This window comes from Hirundo rustica, chromosome 21 (genome assembly GCF_015227805.2).
Source record: "Hirundo rustica isolate bHirRus1 chromosome 21, bHirRus1.pri.v3, whole genome shotgun sequence".
Classification (NCBI taxonomy): Eukaryota; Metazoa; Chordata; class Aves; order Passeriformes; family Hirundinidae; genus Hirundo; species Hirundo rustica.
The window spans coordinates 7,916,388-7,933,467 of NC_053470.1; the positions used below are offsets into that span (position 1 = coordinate 7,916,388).

Below are 17,080 nucleotides of genomic sequence, written 5' to 3' on the forward strand. Positions count from 1 at the left end.
CCTTTGTTACACATAAATAAAATGGTTCTAATTTCTCTAGAGGTCTCCATTATCCAATTTGAATATGGAAGCACAGATTTCAAGATATTTTCCCACTTACATTTGATCTAATATTAACTAACAGCAAAAATTTCTATTTCTGCAAAGCTTGATGCTCCTTATAGTTTGTTGCAATAATGTTGTGTAATTTTTACATATGCATTTATGATTTGTAGGGTGAAAATGGTCTTCCTGGATTGGATGGAGTTCCTGTAAGTTATTTAATATGGGACATAATGACTTTAAACAGTACTAAGTAGGTACATTTTCAGGTGTTGGTACTCAAGGACACTTTTCAAATTAGTGGGGATGTATTTACATGTGTGACACCAGTAGTGTGAGCAATTCTAGGTGGGATCCACTGAGGAGATGAGTGGATCCACATTTTGCTAGAGGAAGTCAGATTTTTCCTATTACCTGTTGCATTATTCCTTTTTCAAATCAAACTCCCTTCTACCATTGAACTCTGTAACTGATTTTCAAAGTACATCTAATCACATGAAACAAATAGTTTTAATATTTTAATTGGCTTACTTAACTGGGAGACAATAGTTAATGTTTCCTGAGGCTCGCTTTGGCTGGGGTTTGATGGGGCGAGTGCTACCCATTCTCCATTTGTCCTCTGTTGTTTTTATAGGGCCCAAAAGGTTTTCCAGGCCCAATAGGTCCTGCAGGCCCTATAGGATTACCAGGTTTGCAGGTGAGAGCTCAGCTGTTGCACTTGTTGATGGAACAGTTCAAACTGTTGGCGGCTTTCCCTTCCCTTTCCCTCCTCTCTGTTTGTGTCATGACAATGAGCAAGAGTTCCTGTGCCTCTGAAAAGTCTGAGCACAGCTGGCTTCTGGCACTGGAGGGTTTTGGGTGGTTTAATCTGAGCACAGGAGACCAGCAGAGCTCAGCAGTGCTCTCTGCAGACGCCTCCTTCCACTGTCCCAGCACATCTCAGCGCCTGGGGGAATTGGCTCATCTCTCGTGTTTGGGGCCTTTCTTGTCATGAGCTATCTCAGAGCTGCTTTTTCAAGACCCTACAAGAGAATTTCTGTTGGGCAGAGGTAAAACCAAACTGCGCTTTCATGGGGTTTAAATTGAAGTTTTCTCTTAAAGAACGATGTTGCCAAAGAGCTGTGCTGTTAGAGGTGTGAAGACTTGAGAGCATGTGTCTTGCTTTTGCTTTGGAGGCAAGAAGGTTCACTCAGAAGGAATAAAATCTTGATCTTGTTTGCATTTAGGGTCCAGTGGGTCCCCCTGGGCCACCAGGTCCAAAAGTAAGTAGCTACCTTTCCTGTTTTCTTTTCACACCTAATTTTGGGGGGTTTAACAGTGCTGTGGGCTTAGATGATAGGGGTGGTGGTGTTGCTGTTTTATTATTCACTTATCCATGGTTTTCTTCTCTCCTAGGGTAATATGGGATTAGGCTTTCAAGGAGAGAAAGGAGAAAAGGTAAGTGAAACTTGCTTTCTTATGGAAAGAGCATGAAACAATACTCCAGAGTTCCATCACGGCTTGTTCCCCTAGAAAGTGGCTAGATTCTAGCATTTTTTTCTTCTCCTTTTTCTTTTCTTCTCTTGGACTTACTGGCAGTTCAAATGCTAAAGAATCTTGCTGCTTCCTTTTTTGCTGGCACAGTAAAAAGGATGGGAGTCTTTTCTGGGTGAAATGGAGGAAAGGGAAATCTCAAGTCAGTGCAGTATTTTCATGGTTATCAAGGCCTGAGGTCCTCAGACGTCTTTTGAATCTCCACTTTTCAGTTTCTTTGGACCATCACCTCTTGTATTGAGTTATTCCAATAACTCAATTCCATTCCTCTTGGCTTTCCTTACACCTTTTGGGTCAACTGGTGTGTAATTTATAGCCTCCCTATTCTAAATGGGTGTCTTGCAGTCTTTGTCAGAATTTACACAGGCAAAGTGGGGCTTCTTCAAGTTCTCCACCTGGGACTTGGTTCTGCTGATGTTAAAAATGGTTCTCTGCCTTCCACAATTTGAATTGTTCCTTCTCTTCTTTTCTTTCATATTTCTACCCAAAGTTTTTCTGAAATGTTTTCATGTTGTTTCAGTAGCTGAGCCTATTTTTTTTTTATTCTTGCCGTGTTTTATATCCACAAGCCTTTGGAAACAGATGCATTTTGTTCATCTTGATTTTCCATCTGATCTTTTGATTCCCATGACCAGCATTCAGGCACACGGATTTATATAGCTGAGCTATAACTCAGTGGTTTTTATTCTGATTTGTTGGCCATTTCCATAGAATATCAAACATGGTCTGCTGTGTTAATGTCTTCCTCTTTTGTCTACAGGGTGATGTAGGGCTGCCAGGGCCTCCGGGTCCCCCACCATCCACTGGAATACTGGAATTCATGGGATTTCCAAAAGGGAAGCAAGGAGAAAAGGTCTGTAAATTCAGTTTACAGACCCTCTCCCCTCTCCATGCTCTTTTCTTCAAGAATGAATGAAATTACTGAGCAGTGGGTGTCAGGAGCATGGCAGGTGGATGGGGAAGGGCTTGCTTTCACAGCACAGGCATTTATTTGTCTTTCTTTGTCCCTTTGCCAGGGTGAGCCAGGGCCTCAAGGATTCCCTGGAGACCAAGGATTGCCTGGCATCCCGGTAAGGACAGAGGAATGTTTTTAACGTGTGCCCAATAGGGCTTAGATGGTTCAGCAACCTCTGAGTAGCTCACAAGGCCTCTACAGGAGTTTGTAGGCACCAAAGAACTTCGAAAATCTGATAAAAATGTTCACAAGCCGTTTTGAAGAGTGTGACTGTAATCTGATAGTTTTTGATGCTGTCCTACTCCAGCCTTACAGAGCTGCCCAGATTTCAGTACCTGCAGCCGGCTGTTTGCTGACCTGCTCCGAGCTCTTACCCGTGGCATGGCCACTTGATGGCAGTGTTCCTTGTCCCATTTAAAAAAAATCCTAGGTTTTTTTTTTCCTTTTATTATATCTAAACATGTCTTTTGTTACTTTACTTTCAAGCTGTAAAGCACGTGCAGATCTTTCTCTCTGTCCATATACACCCAGTTAAAATGGGCTGTTTAATATCAGTGCTTATCAACACGGCATGGTGTAGGATCTCCTCTATATGAATTAAGGAAAACAATTTACTCCTGATTTCCAGAGAGCTATTTCCCAGCTTAAAACTTTTTGTAAACAGGGGTTGTTTCAATAAGTTTAGGGAATAAATATTTTGGGGAACTTCTGACTAATAAGATAAACTGTTTGCCAGTTTCTTCAGTGTACAGATGTTCTTGGGAGAAATACGTGCAACAAAAACCTGTAGATGCAGCACAGTTTGTTATTAGCCTTTCTGGACATGTTCCATTATGAGCATGCTTAGCTTCATGCATCACAAGAGACCCATTGAAGCTGGTGAAATTGAACATATGTGCAAACTTAACCGCAGCCGTAAGATATTTTAAGATCGAAGCCTGGAAATTGCTTAACTACCGTAACTCTTGCTGAAATTAAATCCTGGTGTTCTATCTCTGGATTTGATACTTCATGCTGGCTGGGAAAACCACCAAGCATTTCCAAATGTTGAGCATGAAAATGCTAGTTTTGTGTCATTCTTGGGCTTTGGAAGGGAAAAGCGTGCTCTGAGCATTCCCTTGAGCTGCTGCTGGTAAGAAATGAGACTTGAAATCATTTCTCAGTGTAGAATAGAATACAGAGTAGCATTGGCAGGTCTTTGCTGTCTGTAACGTGGGGTCACTTGCATTTGCTACTGAAATATATGCCGTGGCTTAAATGGATAGAAGTCCTGGGGAAGAAAGCAGGTCCTGTACTGCACATACTGCCAAGTCTGGCAGACAGAAGCTTTTCTTTTGGAGACAAAGTAGTCCCAGCAGAAGCAGTCAGTTCCCTTTGTCTCACTATTGTACTGTTTGTATAAATAAATGGGTTTGTATAAATCAATGAGATTTAATGTTGACATTTGTCCTCAGGGCTTTGGAGGTGTTGGAGAAAAAGGAGAAAAAGGAGTGCCTGGCTTACCTGGTGGCAGGGTAGGTAACCTCAGCAAGTCTTTAAATGCCTGTTCTCAAACACATGAAGTGGACCTTGCATCAACAGACACATTTCCTGCACTGATGTGCTCCTGCACAGCAGGAAGACCAAGGCATTCTGTGTGTGCCCAGTAAATTCATCAGGAAGACCAAGGCAATCTGTTCTGTGTGTGCAGAGTAAATTGTCCGGTAGAAATTCTTGACCACACTGAGATTTATCGGTGTTGTGATTACAAAAGTAACACCTAAATTCCTAGTAAGGTGAGACACCATGACTTCCTTACTTTGAACTGCCGGTTAGGAAAATAAGATTAATAATTATCTTAGATAAGCCTGCTTTTATCAGTTATTTTTTAAAATTCTTTACATTGTGAATGTTAATAATTCAGAGATAAGAAAAGCAGTGGTAGCTTCTCCTTTTGAAAATTTTAACTCTTAATTCTTTGATGCTGGGATATTTGAAGCCTGATGAAGCTGAGATGGAGGCTCTAAAAGTTACTATCTTTGCTGTTCTAGGGTCTTTTGGGACTGGATGGATCTGACGGAATTCCAGGGAGAAAGGTGAAATTTCTTTTATTTTTTACTGTACTTAAGAGTTACAGGAGCTCTCTAACTGCTTAAGATCTACTGACTTCCTCATATTGTGGCTTCAAGTTCTCTGATGGATAAATATACCTGCCTCATTGAAATAGTTACGCTAAGTAGAAAGTCCACCCGAAAAAGTAGATCCTGCATCTCCCGGTGTTATTTTAAATGTTTTGCTGCCAGTAATTTTTTAGAAGGGGAAAACAGTGGGGTCAAAACGTGTGTCCTTGTGTGGGACAAGGAGAAGAATGTTTTGGGCTCTTCATTTTGCAAGCATTTCTACAGTTCTGTGAGAACTCCTGTGTTCTCCTGATTTGCACACCTGCTCACGAGCTCTCACCATCTTCACAGCACAAGGAGGCCTGAAGGAGCTCTGGTATTTTTTGAGTGCTGAGAAATTGATGCCATCATTTTCTCTTTCATTAATCCTTCTTAAGATGTTTGGTAGGACCAAGGAATTTGATTTGTGATTTGAGTCCAGGCCCTGCAGGTGTCTCAGCTAGGAAATGATGCCACTTACTGTCTCACTGGGGATCACCATTCCCTTATGGAATTTTGCAGGGCCATCCGGGTGTCCCAGGCTATCCAGGACTGGATGGAGTTGAAGGCATGAAGGTAACTTCTCACTAAAGCATTGGGGTTTTTTAAGGTATTTGCATGAATAAATAATTATCATTGCTCCGATCAAACCTCCTGTTTGCTCCTATATCACTGTCATTTTCAGCATGTTTCAGTTCCTCGTTCACTTTATTGTTAAGCATAAAAATGAGTGGTTGCTGAGCCATGAATGCTTGGGTATTTTCATAAATTTTCAGTGTTAATCATTGAACTTCATGACTTAGAATTTTGCTGTAGCCTTTCTCCTTTATCCTTACACCAGTGCCGTATTTATTGGACTGTTGAGGCAAGATTAGGTGGATTTTAGTTGATGTTAAGATACTGGAGTTGCCAAAGCTATCTGAAGCCTTGGATCACTGATCTACCAGTATGGACAAGCCTGAGAACGTGTTCAGTTTCTTGGACTAGATATGGGTGATGCACAGCAGACATTTTCAGGGCATCTTACAATTTGGGCAGTCAGACAGCTGGAAACTGAGTGGGAAATGATTGGTGAGTAGAGTGCTGTGAAAACACTGATCTGGCACCAAGAGTGCAGATTTGTAAAATGCAAGTACTGAAGGGAATTTCTGTGCAGGGTACAGGAAAAAGGAGTATTAGATGTTTCTGCACAGAGAAGTGTTACTGGAAGAAGCAACATAGTGTGCACTGCCTTGGCTCACTGCGTGGTGTTTACATGACAAATACGGTGGCAATTTGGATGACAGTCAAATTTTGTGCTTACAGTTTCAAAGAGGATCTGCTCCTCTTTGAGAGTGTCAGTGAGAGGGAGGAATGACACTGCAGATTGTCACAACTTGCTTGTTCTACCTGGATGATTTTATGAAGGAATCCATTTTTCTGTAAGCTTCTATTATTGAAATTCAGTATTCCAAGGCAACAGATAGCTGCAGTGATGAAAGCTTTAAAAAATGAGCTAGCTCATAGCAGCTTTTACCACCAAGTGAACAGATACCTACCTGATACTGGTCAGTGTGCTGACATAACTGTTCTCCAGCACATGCTGTATATACATGGCTGTGCTTCCTGTTGAGGTAATTGGAGACCTTCAGAGGAGAGCTGGATAGCAACAGGCTTCTTATCTGAAGCAGCCATCAGCTTCATCAGACAGGAACAATATAAGTCAGGACAGCAGATGATTATGAATGGCAGAGCAAAGCGAATCCCTCAGCAAGACAAAGAGTGATGGTCCCTCAGTGAATGGCTGCAGACATTGGTGCCATGGGACAGTCTGCTTCCTGCCAGGCAGCCTTGGCTCCATCACCCCTCTGAATGTGGAACCAATCTGTTTTCTTTGCAGGGTGAATTAGGTGACATCGGCCCCCCAGGTCCTCCTGTCATTATTGACAGGGAAGGTGTAGTCATTTCAGGTACACATTTCCATTTTGTTCTGGAACTCATCTAAAGCGCTTTTTCTGATCCAGCTTTCTTTCTTACTGTATCTTACCATTTTCCCACATTCTATATTGAGTCTAATCCATCCCTTGTTCTTTTATTTCTGTATTGTATGGCTACACATATATTTAGTTCTTTGTTTATAACTTCAGAATTTAACGAAAGCCATTCATCCCCACATTGCAGAATGATGTGTTTCAAGGCAGGCTGAAATGTCTTGCCTGGGAGACAGACTGTGTGTGAGCACAGGCTGTGTCTGCTCTGGAGACACGCTTCTGTCTTCAGTGCACCAAGGAAAAATGGCTTTCTGGTAAAGGGTGCTCTAAATGTCATTCTGCTGTTATTTGTTGTCCAATGTGGTAAGAATATTGTTGAGAAAAATGAGCTTAATTAACACCACAGCTGACTGAGGCCTGCATGGGAACACTCTCTGAAGCCATCAAGGTAGGGGGACAAATTGCATGGTCTCTCCTATTCTTTCTCCTTCACGTGTAGTCAAGCTCGAAACAAGCTGTGTAACAGCTCAGGAGGATTTTTTCCCAATCCCAATTTTATTATTAACTTTGACTAACAGGCTTCCTGCTCACAGCTTGGCAGCCTTTGCTATCTGTGGGGTCAGTGGCCACCACAGCGATTGACCGAAGGGTTTTTCAGCAGGAGTCCTGATGAGATTTTCTTCCTTGTTTTCCTCTCCTCTGACAGGTGCCCCGGGTGACCCTGGAAACCCAGGAATACCTGGTCCTCCAGGAGATGAAGGGAACATTGGTTTACCAGGCCTCCCAGGGGCTCCAGGGTTTCCAGGCCTGGAGAGAGGTAAAGCAGCAGCTCCCAGGGCTCAGGGCAGGCTCTCAGCTCTGGGGTTTGTGGACAGGTTTCTGGGTGATGATGAAGGTGTTGGAGCACGCCTCTCCTTCAGCTGGCTGATTTGCTGCTCTCTGAGAAATAGGAGGCAGGGATGACACATGGGGAAGCCAATTGTGCTGACTTGGATGGGAGCAGAATTAGTGCCACAATTACTGCAGCCCAGGGAGATCTTCACGTCTGAATATTCACACAGGAGGCTGTGCTTTGATTTGCATTTTCAATGTGCTGATTGGAAGAACTTTTTCTACCTTTTAAATTATAATGGGTGTTTTTGAAATTTTTGAATGACTTTTTATATTTGCAGTAAAGAGATTGGCTTGATAAAGCCACTGGGGGTGCAACCTATTTGTCCCATCCAAGATCCCACTCCAAAGTTTTTGTTTCACTTGAACATCATCTGGGAAATTCTGGCCTGCAATAATTCAGAGACTAGGAACTACCAAGAAAATCAGAAAATAAACCCCCTCAGTCTTACATAGTTAATTGTGTGATTGATCACTTAAATGCAGTGCTGTGAAGGTTTTTGGATGACCAAAGGCGTGTGTAAATGGGAGCCAGCTGGTCCCTCCAATTAGTACCTTTTCCTTGATGTAAAATTATGAATTGTTCTGTCCTAACATGATTGCAGTTCAGGGTACAATGGTAATTATCTTAACATTACAAACAGTTGATTGTGTTTGCTGCTGCTCATTGTGCCATTGTTGTCTAGATGGAATGGGCCCTGGGGGCTCTCCAGGTATTCCAGGACTGAAGGGTGAAGTGGGAGAACCAGGAAGAGCAACAATTGGAACACCAGGCCCTCCTGGCAGAGGTGGATTACCAGGTCTGCCAGGAGCACCAGGATTGCCTGGCTCACCACGTATGTAGAATTTTTACATCCATTTTTGTACTGGATTCAGAGTGAAATAGGAGAAATAATCATTTATATATTTAATTCTTTGCCAGCAAAGGTTGATCACTTGTAAATTGTAAATGTTTGACTGACACCTCATTGTGATTGTGGCTCAGAAACTTTATATATATCAGTAGATACTCCTATAAAGACCTAATTATTGTTAAGTGTGGTAGCCTGAGAGACTGAAGCACGAAGTTGTGTAGACAAAATTTGTGGCACAAAGGACTTTGAAGGTCTAGGCTAGTCTCCTGTTCCCTTAGGTAAAGAACAGCCCATGAGCTTATGAACACCTGAGATAAATGTGAGCAGATAGTTTGGGTCCCAGGAGTCAGACAAGATGCCTGACAGAGACAGTTTCCAGAACTAAGGAAACGGGATTTTGTTTTTACATGTTCATTTGTATGGATGTCCTGGTTAAATGAATTGTGCATTGTTTTGTTTTCCTCAGAAATTGAGCATTATAGGATCAGGGCTGAGTTTACAAAACTGTGCTTTACCATTCTGCCATAAGCTGGGGTTTTTTTGAGAGCCAACCATTCAGAACAGGGGATGCTCCAGTGATGGAGCCAGTGAGCGTGGTCTGATAAAATGGTTTTCTGTGGAGAAGAAATAAGTGTTCTCTTATCAGTGACTGTTTGCTAGTCAAGTCTGGCTCCCTTTCTGCAGAGTCTGTGAAGCTGTGTGGCTGTGTTCAGCTGATGGCTGCAGTTTGTGTCCGTGGAGTGTCAGACCGTGCTGGTCAGCACAACACTGAGGGGAAGGGCTTTCAGACAGAGCAGTTTTAGATCATGTTTGATTGCTTTCTGCTGCTGTTTCCATCAGCTTATGTTTCATTCTATTCAGCATATAAAGAGATGCAGACAACAATCCTGCAGTCATGAAGGGAAGAACAGGGAAAGTCCCCTTAACCCTTTTGTCCTTTAGTACCTTTGCTGAGCTGCAACCGCTGAAGGAGAGCCGCTTGCCCTTCTCTACACTACCTGTCCACACTTGGGTGAGCTCTTTGCCCAGAGTAGGGGAATGAAACTCTGTTGCATCCACACTGTGAGAGCATTTGCTTTTCTGTGTGAGGAGCTAGAAGCAAATGTGGCAGAGAGCTGCAGCCCGTGAGTGGCACCAACCAAGATCCATCTCCTTGTGTTACATCCGCAGGTGCAGTTCCATCTGGTGCCAGTCGCATCACTGCTTTTGTAAGTCAGTAATGAGCTACAGATCAGCCTTCTCATGGCTTTTCCTTGCCTCCTTTCTGCATATAGGCCCTTCCTTCTTCCCAGTGATAATCCTGAATGGAAGGACTGGGGCCCCGGGGGAGCCTGGGCAAAGAGGGCTGCCAGGAGCTTTGGGTCCAAAGGGCTACAAAGGTAATTGAGTCTTGTTTTGAGAGAGCTTTTCAGCAGTCTGGAAGATATTTACACGTGGTTAATGTCCTAAGGGATGAGCTGTAATTGTCTTTATGACAAATCACAGGAGGGGTTGAAGCAGCCAAGAGCCTTTGCAATTTAGAGAGAGTTGTGCCCAGCACTGTCAGTAAAATCCCATTCCTTCTTCTTGCTCCGCTCAGGCAAATAAGCTGATAAACATATCAGAAGCAGAAAATTAGCTAAGTTGTACTTTAAAGCCATGAGACTTAGAAATAAAATCCTGTTCACTGCTTTTTGCAATAGAGGCTGTAAGTGACAGAAAAACTTGATTTTATTCTCCTCTGTGCTAAAAATTGTGAGAATTTGGGGTTTAGTGTGTGACAGAACCAGCAGCAAAAAGCCATGATGACACACATCACTGTGCTTGGTGATTGTTTGTGTCCATGGCCAGTAATAATTCAGGGTCATTGTAACCTACTGTGAGGGAGAGTATGGATTTGTTTTCTCTGATAACTACCTCTTTAAAAATGCTCCCTAAAACTCCTCTAAACCCATCTGTTTAGGAGAGTTTAAACCTTTGGGAAGAGGTCTTGAATTGCTGAGGTTCATGCTGCACATGGTTATTTGGTGATAGGCATTACATGGAAATTAAACTGGAGAAAACCCGAGCTCCACTTGCTTGGCACTCACCTCACCTGAGCAAAGGAGGCATAAATTCAATTTATATGAGAAAGGCTTTGTTTTAATTGAATCAAATACTGCTTTTGGAGCTCTTGCAACTGAAAAGGGTCTCTATCCAATGAAACTGTTTTCCAGGAGAGGCAGGTGATTGTGCCTGTGATGGAGGAGTTACCAGAGCTGGTCTGAAGGGCGTCTCAGGTCCCCCAGGTCCATCAGGAAGCCCTGGTGCCCCTGGTGCCAAGGGCGTTGGTGGAGACCCCGGCTCTGTGGGAGCACCAGGACTGCGAGGCCCCTCGGTAAGGCAGGAGGAGTTTCTGTTGCTTGGTGTGAATTACAGGAGTGCACATGTGCAATTGCACTTTTTTTTTTTTTTTTTCCATAATTGCTTCTATTTGTTTGGATTTAAAAAGAAAACAAACAACCGAGAAACTGATCTGTGTAAAGAAACTGAAAGGAGAGATGCTATCAGCTGTAAAAATGGGAGAACAAATGGTTCTTAAATTCTGAGAACTGCACATTAATCAGTTAAGAGAAAAGCAGTAGGAGTTATTCATCCCAGGACTTCTTGGAAGCAGACACACATGGATTAGACCCAGGGCTCTTCCTAAGTGAGGGCTGGCTGGGGAAGCAGCTGTACATGTGCATGGAGAGAAGATCTGAAAAATCAAACAGGGAGATCTTTCCACATCACTGCTCACAGCTATAAAAACTCTTCAGCACAGATGGAGCCTGCTTCCTGACTGCTGTGTGCTCCATGTATTAATAAGAGTTGAGTCTGGTTTTTTATTAAACAGCAACCATAGCAAATAGGATTCTCCAAAGTGCTGAGCACTGCTCATTGCAAGTATTTACTTTTGAAAATTGTAATCCATAAAGATCCAAGCCTTTTGTCTTCAGAGTACCTTTATTTGTGTCAGAGTACCTTTATTTGTGTCAGTAAGTGCAGCACACCAGGTAATAGGGAAGAAGCTTGGATCTCATTATATCACAAGTGATGTGATGCTCCCAGGTTGCTGCACGATTGCTGTCACTATTACCAAGGTTTGGCTTGCCACTGTGGAGCTGTAGTGACAGTAGAAACAGCTGAAAACAAACAAACCAACCTCTTTTCCCTCCCCAGGTTAATGTCTGCTATAGGAAACCCTCTGGAGGTTCTTTCTGCTCTGGTCATTGTGTCCTGTCCTCGTATGACATTTTTAAGAGGCAAAGCCTTTTCTCTGCACGTTCCTTTTCTTTATCTACAGCTTTATCCTTCTTTATCTCTGTCTATCTGTAGGCTTCAGCTGGTCAGCAAGGACTTCCAGGCCTTAAGGGAGAAAAGGGGGATCCATCCTATGCAACAGTCAAAGGAGCTCGTGGGGACCGTGGTGTGCCAGCGCCCAGAGGAGCTGCAGGCATCCCAGGAAGCCCGGGCAGGGATGGACTTCCAGGCTTGCCAGGACCACCAGGCCCTCCTGTAAGTTCAGATTAATTTATCAGCAGTGCTTCAGAACTGGAATAATGAGCAGAGGAAACAGCCAGGCCTGGAAAATTAGTCCTGATTAGCCTCATGGTAAATTTTCAAATATGTGAAAAGCTCACAGTTCCCGAGCACGAATTTGTCTTGGTAAGGATTAATAATTGGCATTCCTAATGCCTCTGTCAAAAGATAAACTTCACTAGACCCTAACACTGTTCTGTGTTTAGTCCTCAAAGACAAAAGGCATTGTAGGCATAATTATGAGTGAAATCTTAAAATAGAAATATCACACCAGAACCTTATCAATGAAGAAGAAAGTAAATGTCTTTCAGAATCTGTAAGAGTTGCATTTTGGCAAATGCAACATAAAATATTCTTTGTAATAGTCACTAAATTTTGCTTCATTTTAAAATAAAGATGGATAATTTATAGTGGTTTCTAAATATCTTTTCAGGCTCACCTGAACCTTGCACAGAACCAACCGAACTCTTACATACTTTTTAAAAATCCTTTCTGCATCCCTTTGATTTTCAGCTGTAACTGTCTTTGCTGTGCACAGGGTGATGGTGGACTGGGCTTCCCAGGTGAGAAGGGTCTGCCAGGACTGCCTGGCTCCAAGGGCCAGCGAGGAGAACCCGGTTCTCCTGGCATTGGCTACCCAGGTGCCAGTGGAGCTCGTGGAGCACCAGGTGACGCTGGAATGGATGGGTTTCCAGGACAGCCAGGTCTTCCAGGCCCTCCAGGTAGGTACTGCTGGAGGCTCTTACTCAAAAAGGGTAAAGCTGCAAGTCAAGTGATATTCAATTTACTGCTGGCCAGGCCAGGCCAGGTTGCACTGGGCTAAGGACTGCTCTTCAAATTAATTGAAACTCGTTTGTGGGCTCACCAGGCCCCGCATAGCAGGCGCAGCTTTCTCAGGTTTTCATTTTCAGGAGGACACAGATAATAAGCAATAAATACTCAAGCTGAATTTCAGTATTGAATGCATTTTACAGCAAAGGTAGTTTAGGAAGAGTGATAAAATGAGGTTTTTTGAAAACGCCTAATTCGTTGTCCAAATAAAAAATAGTAATTCACTGATATCTGAGGTGTCTGATCCAGTTTTCAGAACTATTACTATTATTGAAATAAGAGCTCCAGATTATTTTAAAAGGAGAAATGGTAATACATTGTATGAATGAACAAACAATGATGAATAAGAGGTTGTCAAGACAGTCAGGTGGGGAGTTCAGTTAAGACTTGTGCAACGGCTCTGGGCTGTGTTTGCTCCCTGAGGTACTGAAGTTCGGCTCAATTGTTGTGTCATTATGTGCACCTAAAGCATAATGACAAGTGATAAAGTAAATTAATACGGGTTTGAGAATACTTCATGTATGATGTTTTATGCTCATTCTCAAACTGAGTCTCAAATTCATGTCTGAACATCTGTGGAAAATGTTTTCACTACAAAATGACTGCAGAAAGCTGCTCCCAGTGTCTTGATTCCATGCCACAGGGAGGACAAGATGCTGGGTGGAATCCTGGGTCTCATGCTGCAAGGAGTCCACAGCAAGAAGTGTTACTGGTCATGCAGCAAGCCCGTAGTAGGGATGAGGTCAGACAATCTCCAGATGCCTTTTATTTAACATCACATACTTGAGATGTCAGCAGTGCTCGATGTCCACTGAAGCCACTGGTGATGTGTCCTGGGAAAACATCTGGGCTCGATGTTCCTGCTCTGTCTGTGAGAGGGGCTGTGGGCAACCTCAGTGTTTCTTTGTTGTAGGTATCACCTTGCCCTGCATAGTTCCTGGAGCATATGGGCCCCCGGGGAACCCCGGCTTTGCAGGTCTGCCAGGTAGGGAATGCACTGCCTGCCTGCCAAGCAGCACTTACTCCTCAGGGAAGGACGAATAATAATACTAATAAATAATTACCTTCTAATTAATCCTCCTCCAAGTTATTCCAGAGGGTTAACTAGCAGGAAAATGTCCTTTTTTTTCCCCCAAAGTAACTATGCCTAAATCCCATGGAGGATCACCTTGACTGCACCATTTTTTAGCCTTCATGTAGACTTGAACACAAACCCTCTGCTTCTGTGTTTATGTAGCTCATGAACAGCCAGAACTTTGAGACTTTGTTTAGCTTGAATTGTGTATCCAGCTCTGCAGAAAAGATTTGTGTTTTTGTCTTCTGCTATTCGCTTGTTGATATTGTTAATTAATATATTTTCACCCTTAGGTCCCAAAGGCAGCAAAGGCTTTTCTGGCCTTCCAGGCCCACCTGGGCTACATGGCTCCAAAGGACAGCCAGGGTCTCCAGGAATAATGGGCTTGCAAGGGGAACCTGGTAAGAGGGAAGTTCCTAGAGTTCTTTTTATTGTCTGATCTATGTGAACAATATTTATCAGAAGAGTTATCTGACCTCCTTGGCCACTTCTGCCTCATAATGCTCCATTGAGTGTTCCATTGTGCTGCTTGCAAATGCAAGGGATTGCAGCTTGGGAGAAAACAAAGGGAATATTCAGGGTTTTATCACCTACACATAACACTGGATCACTGCAGGGAGAGGACAGTCAACAGTCTGTTTCTCCAGAGACTATTGTCACGTGCTTTGTTCCACTTAGGGTTGACCACAAATTTAGTGTAACACTTATTTCAAGCCCTGTGTTCCTGTGGTAAAGGCAGGCTGTGTGCAGTGCTGGGACTCATTTTAGCCATGGGAGTTCCTGATGGTTGTGTCAAGGAGGAGCAAGAAGCAGAGGTGATGAGGGTCAGGGGTTTTGTCCTTTTGCTTAACCTGCCCTCTAGTAAAACCGAGCTTGGAGTGCTTTATACAGCTGCAGCTCCTCCACACTTCTACAGAATTCTTTTCTTGAAAAAACCCCTCAAAAACCTAAACCTTTCAACAGTTCCATCACTTTCTATCATCAATTATTGTTTCTAATTCAGTACTGAAGTATTTTGCAACTTTCCAAGCAACTTCGTCATTCATGGAAATTTTTAAAGGATTTATTTTATTTGAGATGCTATTGGCAGCAGTATTGTGTACTTCTGTTGAGTGACTTTTATGGGTCTTCTCTTTGAGGCTTCCCTGGACCACGAGGAGATCAAGGCTCACAAGGACTTCCAGGACTGGATGGAACAGATGGTTTGCCTGGGAAAATGGGTGCTTCAGGCTTAGCTGGAATAAAAGGATCTCCTGGAGATGTATTCGGTGCTGAGAGTGGAACCCTGGGAGAACGTGGCCGACCTGGACTTCCAGGTGATAAAGGGCACACAGGCGATATTGGATTTCCAGGACCAAAAGGTAAGCACTGATATGCTTCTGTCTGGGAATATCAAACTGTTTTTCTTTCAAAGACCCTTCCTCTTGCCAATCACTTTGAGATAATACAACTCCTCTGAGCTGCTCATAGCTGGTGATTTGCTGGCTTTCTGTTAGAATCTAATGCAACTCAAACGCTTTTATTAAAACTCACTTTTAAATTAAAAGTGTGATTTTTGCCTTATTTGTTCTGTAACCTCCCATCTCTGTTTCCAGGGCTGGATGGAAGACCAGGCCTCCTGGGTGTTAAAGGAGAACAGGGTCATCCAGGATATTCGGGCATCCCTGGACTGCGGGGCCCTCCTGGCCCTGGGGGCCCTTTTGGCATCAAGGGAAAACCAGGACCCCTGGGCCCAGCTGGCCTTGCAGGAGCACCAGGTACGTGATGTTCTCAGGGAAGACAAGGAGCTGAGCTGAGCTCTGTTGAAGTGTGGGAGAAGTTTGGCATTTGCTTGGGGTGACAGTGCAGAGTTTGAGCCTGTTGACTCTGCTGGGAAACGTTACCCCAATGCTGTAGAAAGTACAGCAGAAAGGTAGAAGAAAGCACCTTAACTGTCATGATGTTTTTAACATCTCTGCTCTCACATGTTAGCTGTATCATCGACTAATCTTCATTTCCCATTTTCATGACAATAAATTCCTGTTGAGTGAGGTTGCTTGAAATGTGATTTAGATTGAAAAATCTTTGGCTTTCTCAGGACAAGCATTTGTCTTCTCTGTCTTTCTCTTTGCTGGGGCAGAAGAGAACTTTTCCTTCACTTCAGAGGAAAAAAACCAAAACCACCACTTGAGTATAGCAGCATCTGTCAAGCTGCACTGACTAAAGGGTTTCATAACAGTATCTGAAAGACTTGAGAACCAAGCAAAGAGAGACCTGGGAATTGGTAGATGATGGTCTGGGGCATAAAAGTGCTCTTCTGACATGCAGAATGACAGTGCTGAAGCACAGTGGCAATGGATGAAAGCAGGAACATCACTTAACATGAAAACTAGAGTGTTTTTAATTTTTTTTTTAATTTTAATATTAGCATTCCTTCTGCCTCTCTCTTGTTTTACATTTATGATCTGTATGCCATATTTGACTTTTCTTCAACTGTTTTTAAAAACCTCCCTTTGCTAGGATGATAAGCTTCCAATAACTAAGTTTTTTTTGCAGCTGTTTTCTCCCTGAATCATTAATTTCTTTTGTGGCCTAGTTCTTTCTGTTTACATATTTTGTCTGTTTTTTCCTTCACCATGTTTCTATTCCATTTATCACCAACTCTCCATTTCTGATGTCACACTGTTTGGTTATGGGTTCTTCACATAGGCTGTCAAGGTGAGAAAATGCAGTGTAGCATAAAAGCTCCTGGACTAACAACCCAGCTCTTAATGCTACAAGAATTGCATTGACCATAGGTGATACCCCTTATCATTGCTAATCAAAGCAGAAGGCGAAGAACCATTGGAATGAGAATGCTCAGACAGTGTCAGAGCCTCAAGCCTGTAAGGAAATAATAAATGTGCAGAGATTTTAGGTGTGTTTTCTTTGTCTTCTTAAACCAGGCAGATGCTCTTCCATCTGCTTTAAAAAGTGCTGGGTTGTAGCATAAAGCCCTGAGTGTAGCAGAGCTCCAGTCTTGACTGTACTGCTGCAAATGTAACTTTTCGGAAGCCACCTGATTCCTTTGGATCTGAGCATTCTGTTTTCAACGGTTTGAGCCTTTGTTTAAAACTGTAAACCATGACAAAGCTTCAGCTAGAAACATTTAGAGGCAAAACAGCGTGCTCTGTACTGGTTTTGTGACAGCGCAATCAGCTTGTTCCTGTAGCCAGCAATCTGCTCTTGAGAAGTTCAACCACCAAAGTGAAAAAAAGAATTGTGAAAATCAG

At 43.0% G+C, this 17,080-nt stretch overlaps 1 protein-coding gene across 2 annotated transcripts in view; it reads left to right on the forward strand.

The window, feature by feature from the left end:
- Positions 1-17,080, forward strand: part of COL4A6 (collagen type IV alpha 6 chain) — a 97,528-nt gene that overhangs the window by 67,923 nt on the left and 12,525 nt on the right. For both annotated transcript variants that reach the window (XM_040083750.2, XM_040083752.2), the window contains 20 exons: positions 216-251; positions 677-739; positions 1,269-1,304; positions 1,438-1,479; positions 2,336-2,428; positions 2,592-2,645; positions 3,985-4,044; positions 4,561-4,605; positions 5,191-5,244; positions 6,548-6,617; positions 7,345-7,455; positions 8,216-8,365; positions 9,658-9,762; positions 10,579-10,739; positions 11,720-11,899; positions 12,462-12,645; positions 13,668-13,739; positions 14,123-14,230; positions 14,969-15,190; positions 15,425-15,586. In XM_040083750.2, coding sequence (XP_039939684.1) covers positions 216-251; positions 677-739; positions 1,269-1,304; positions 1,438-1,479; positions 2,336-2,428; positions 2,592-2,645; positions 3,985-4,044; positions 4,561-4,605; positions 5,191-5,244; positions 6,548-6,617; positions 7,345-7,455; positions 8,216-8,365; positions 9,658-9,762; positions 10,579-10,739; positions 11,720-11,899; positions 12,462-12,645; positions 13,668-13,739; positions 14,123-14,230; positions 14,969-15,190; positions 15,425-15,586 — 2,008 coding nt within the window. The remainder of the gene's footprint in view (positions 1-215; positions 252-676; positions 740-1,268; positions 1,305-1,437; positions 1,480-2,335; positions 2,429-2,591; positions 2,646-3,984; positions 4,045-4,560; positions 4,606-5,190; positions 5,245-6,547; positions 6,618-7,344; positions 7,456-8,215; positions 8,366-9,657; positions 9,763-10,578; positions 10,740-11,719; positions 11,900-12,461; positions 12,646-13,667; positions 13,740-14,122; positions 14,231-14,968; positions 15,191-15,424; positions 15,587-17,080) is intronic.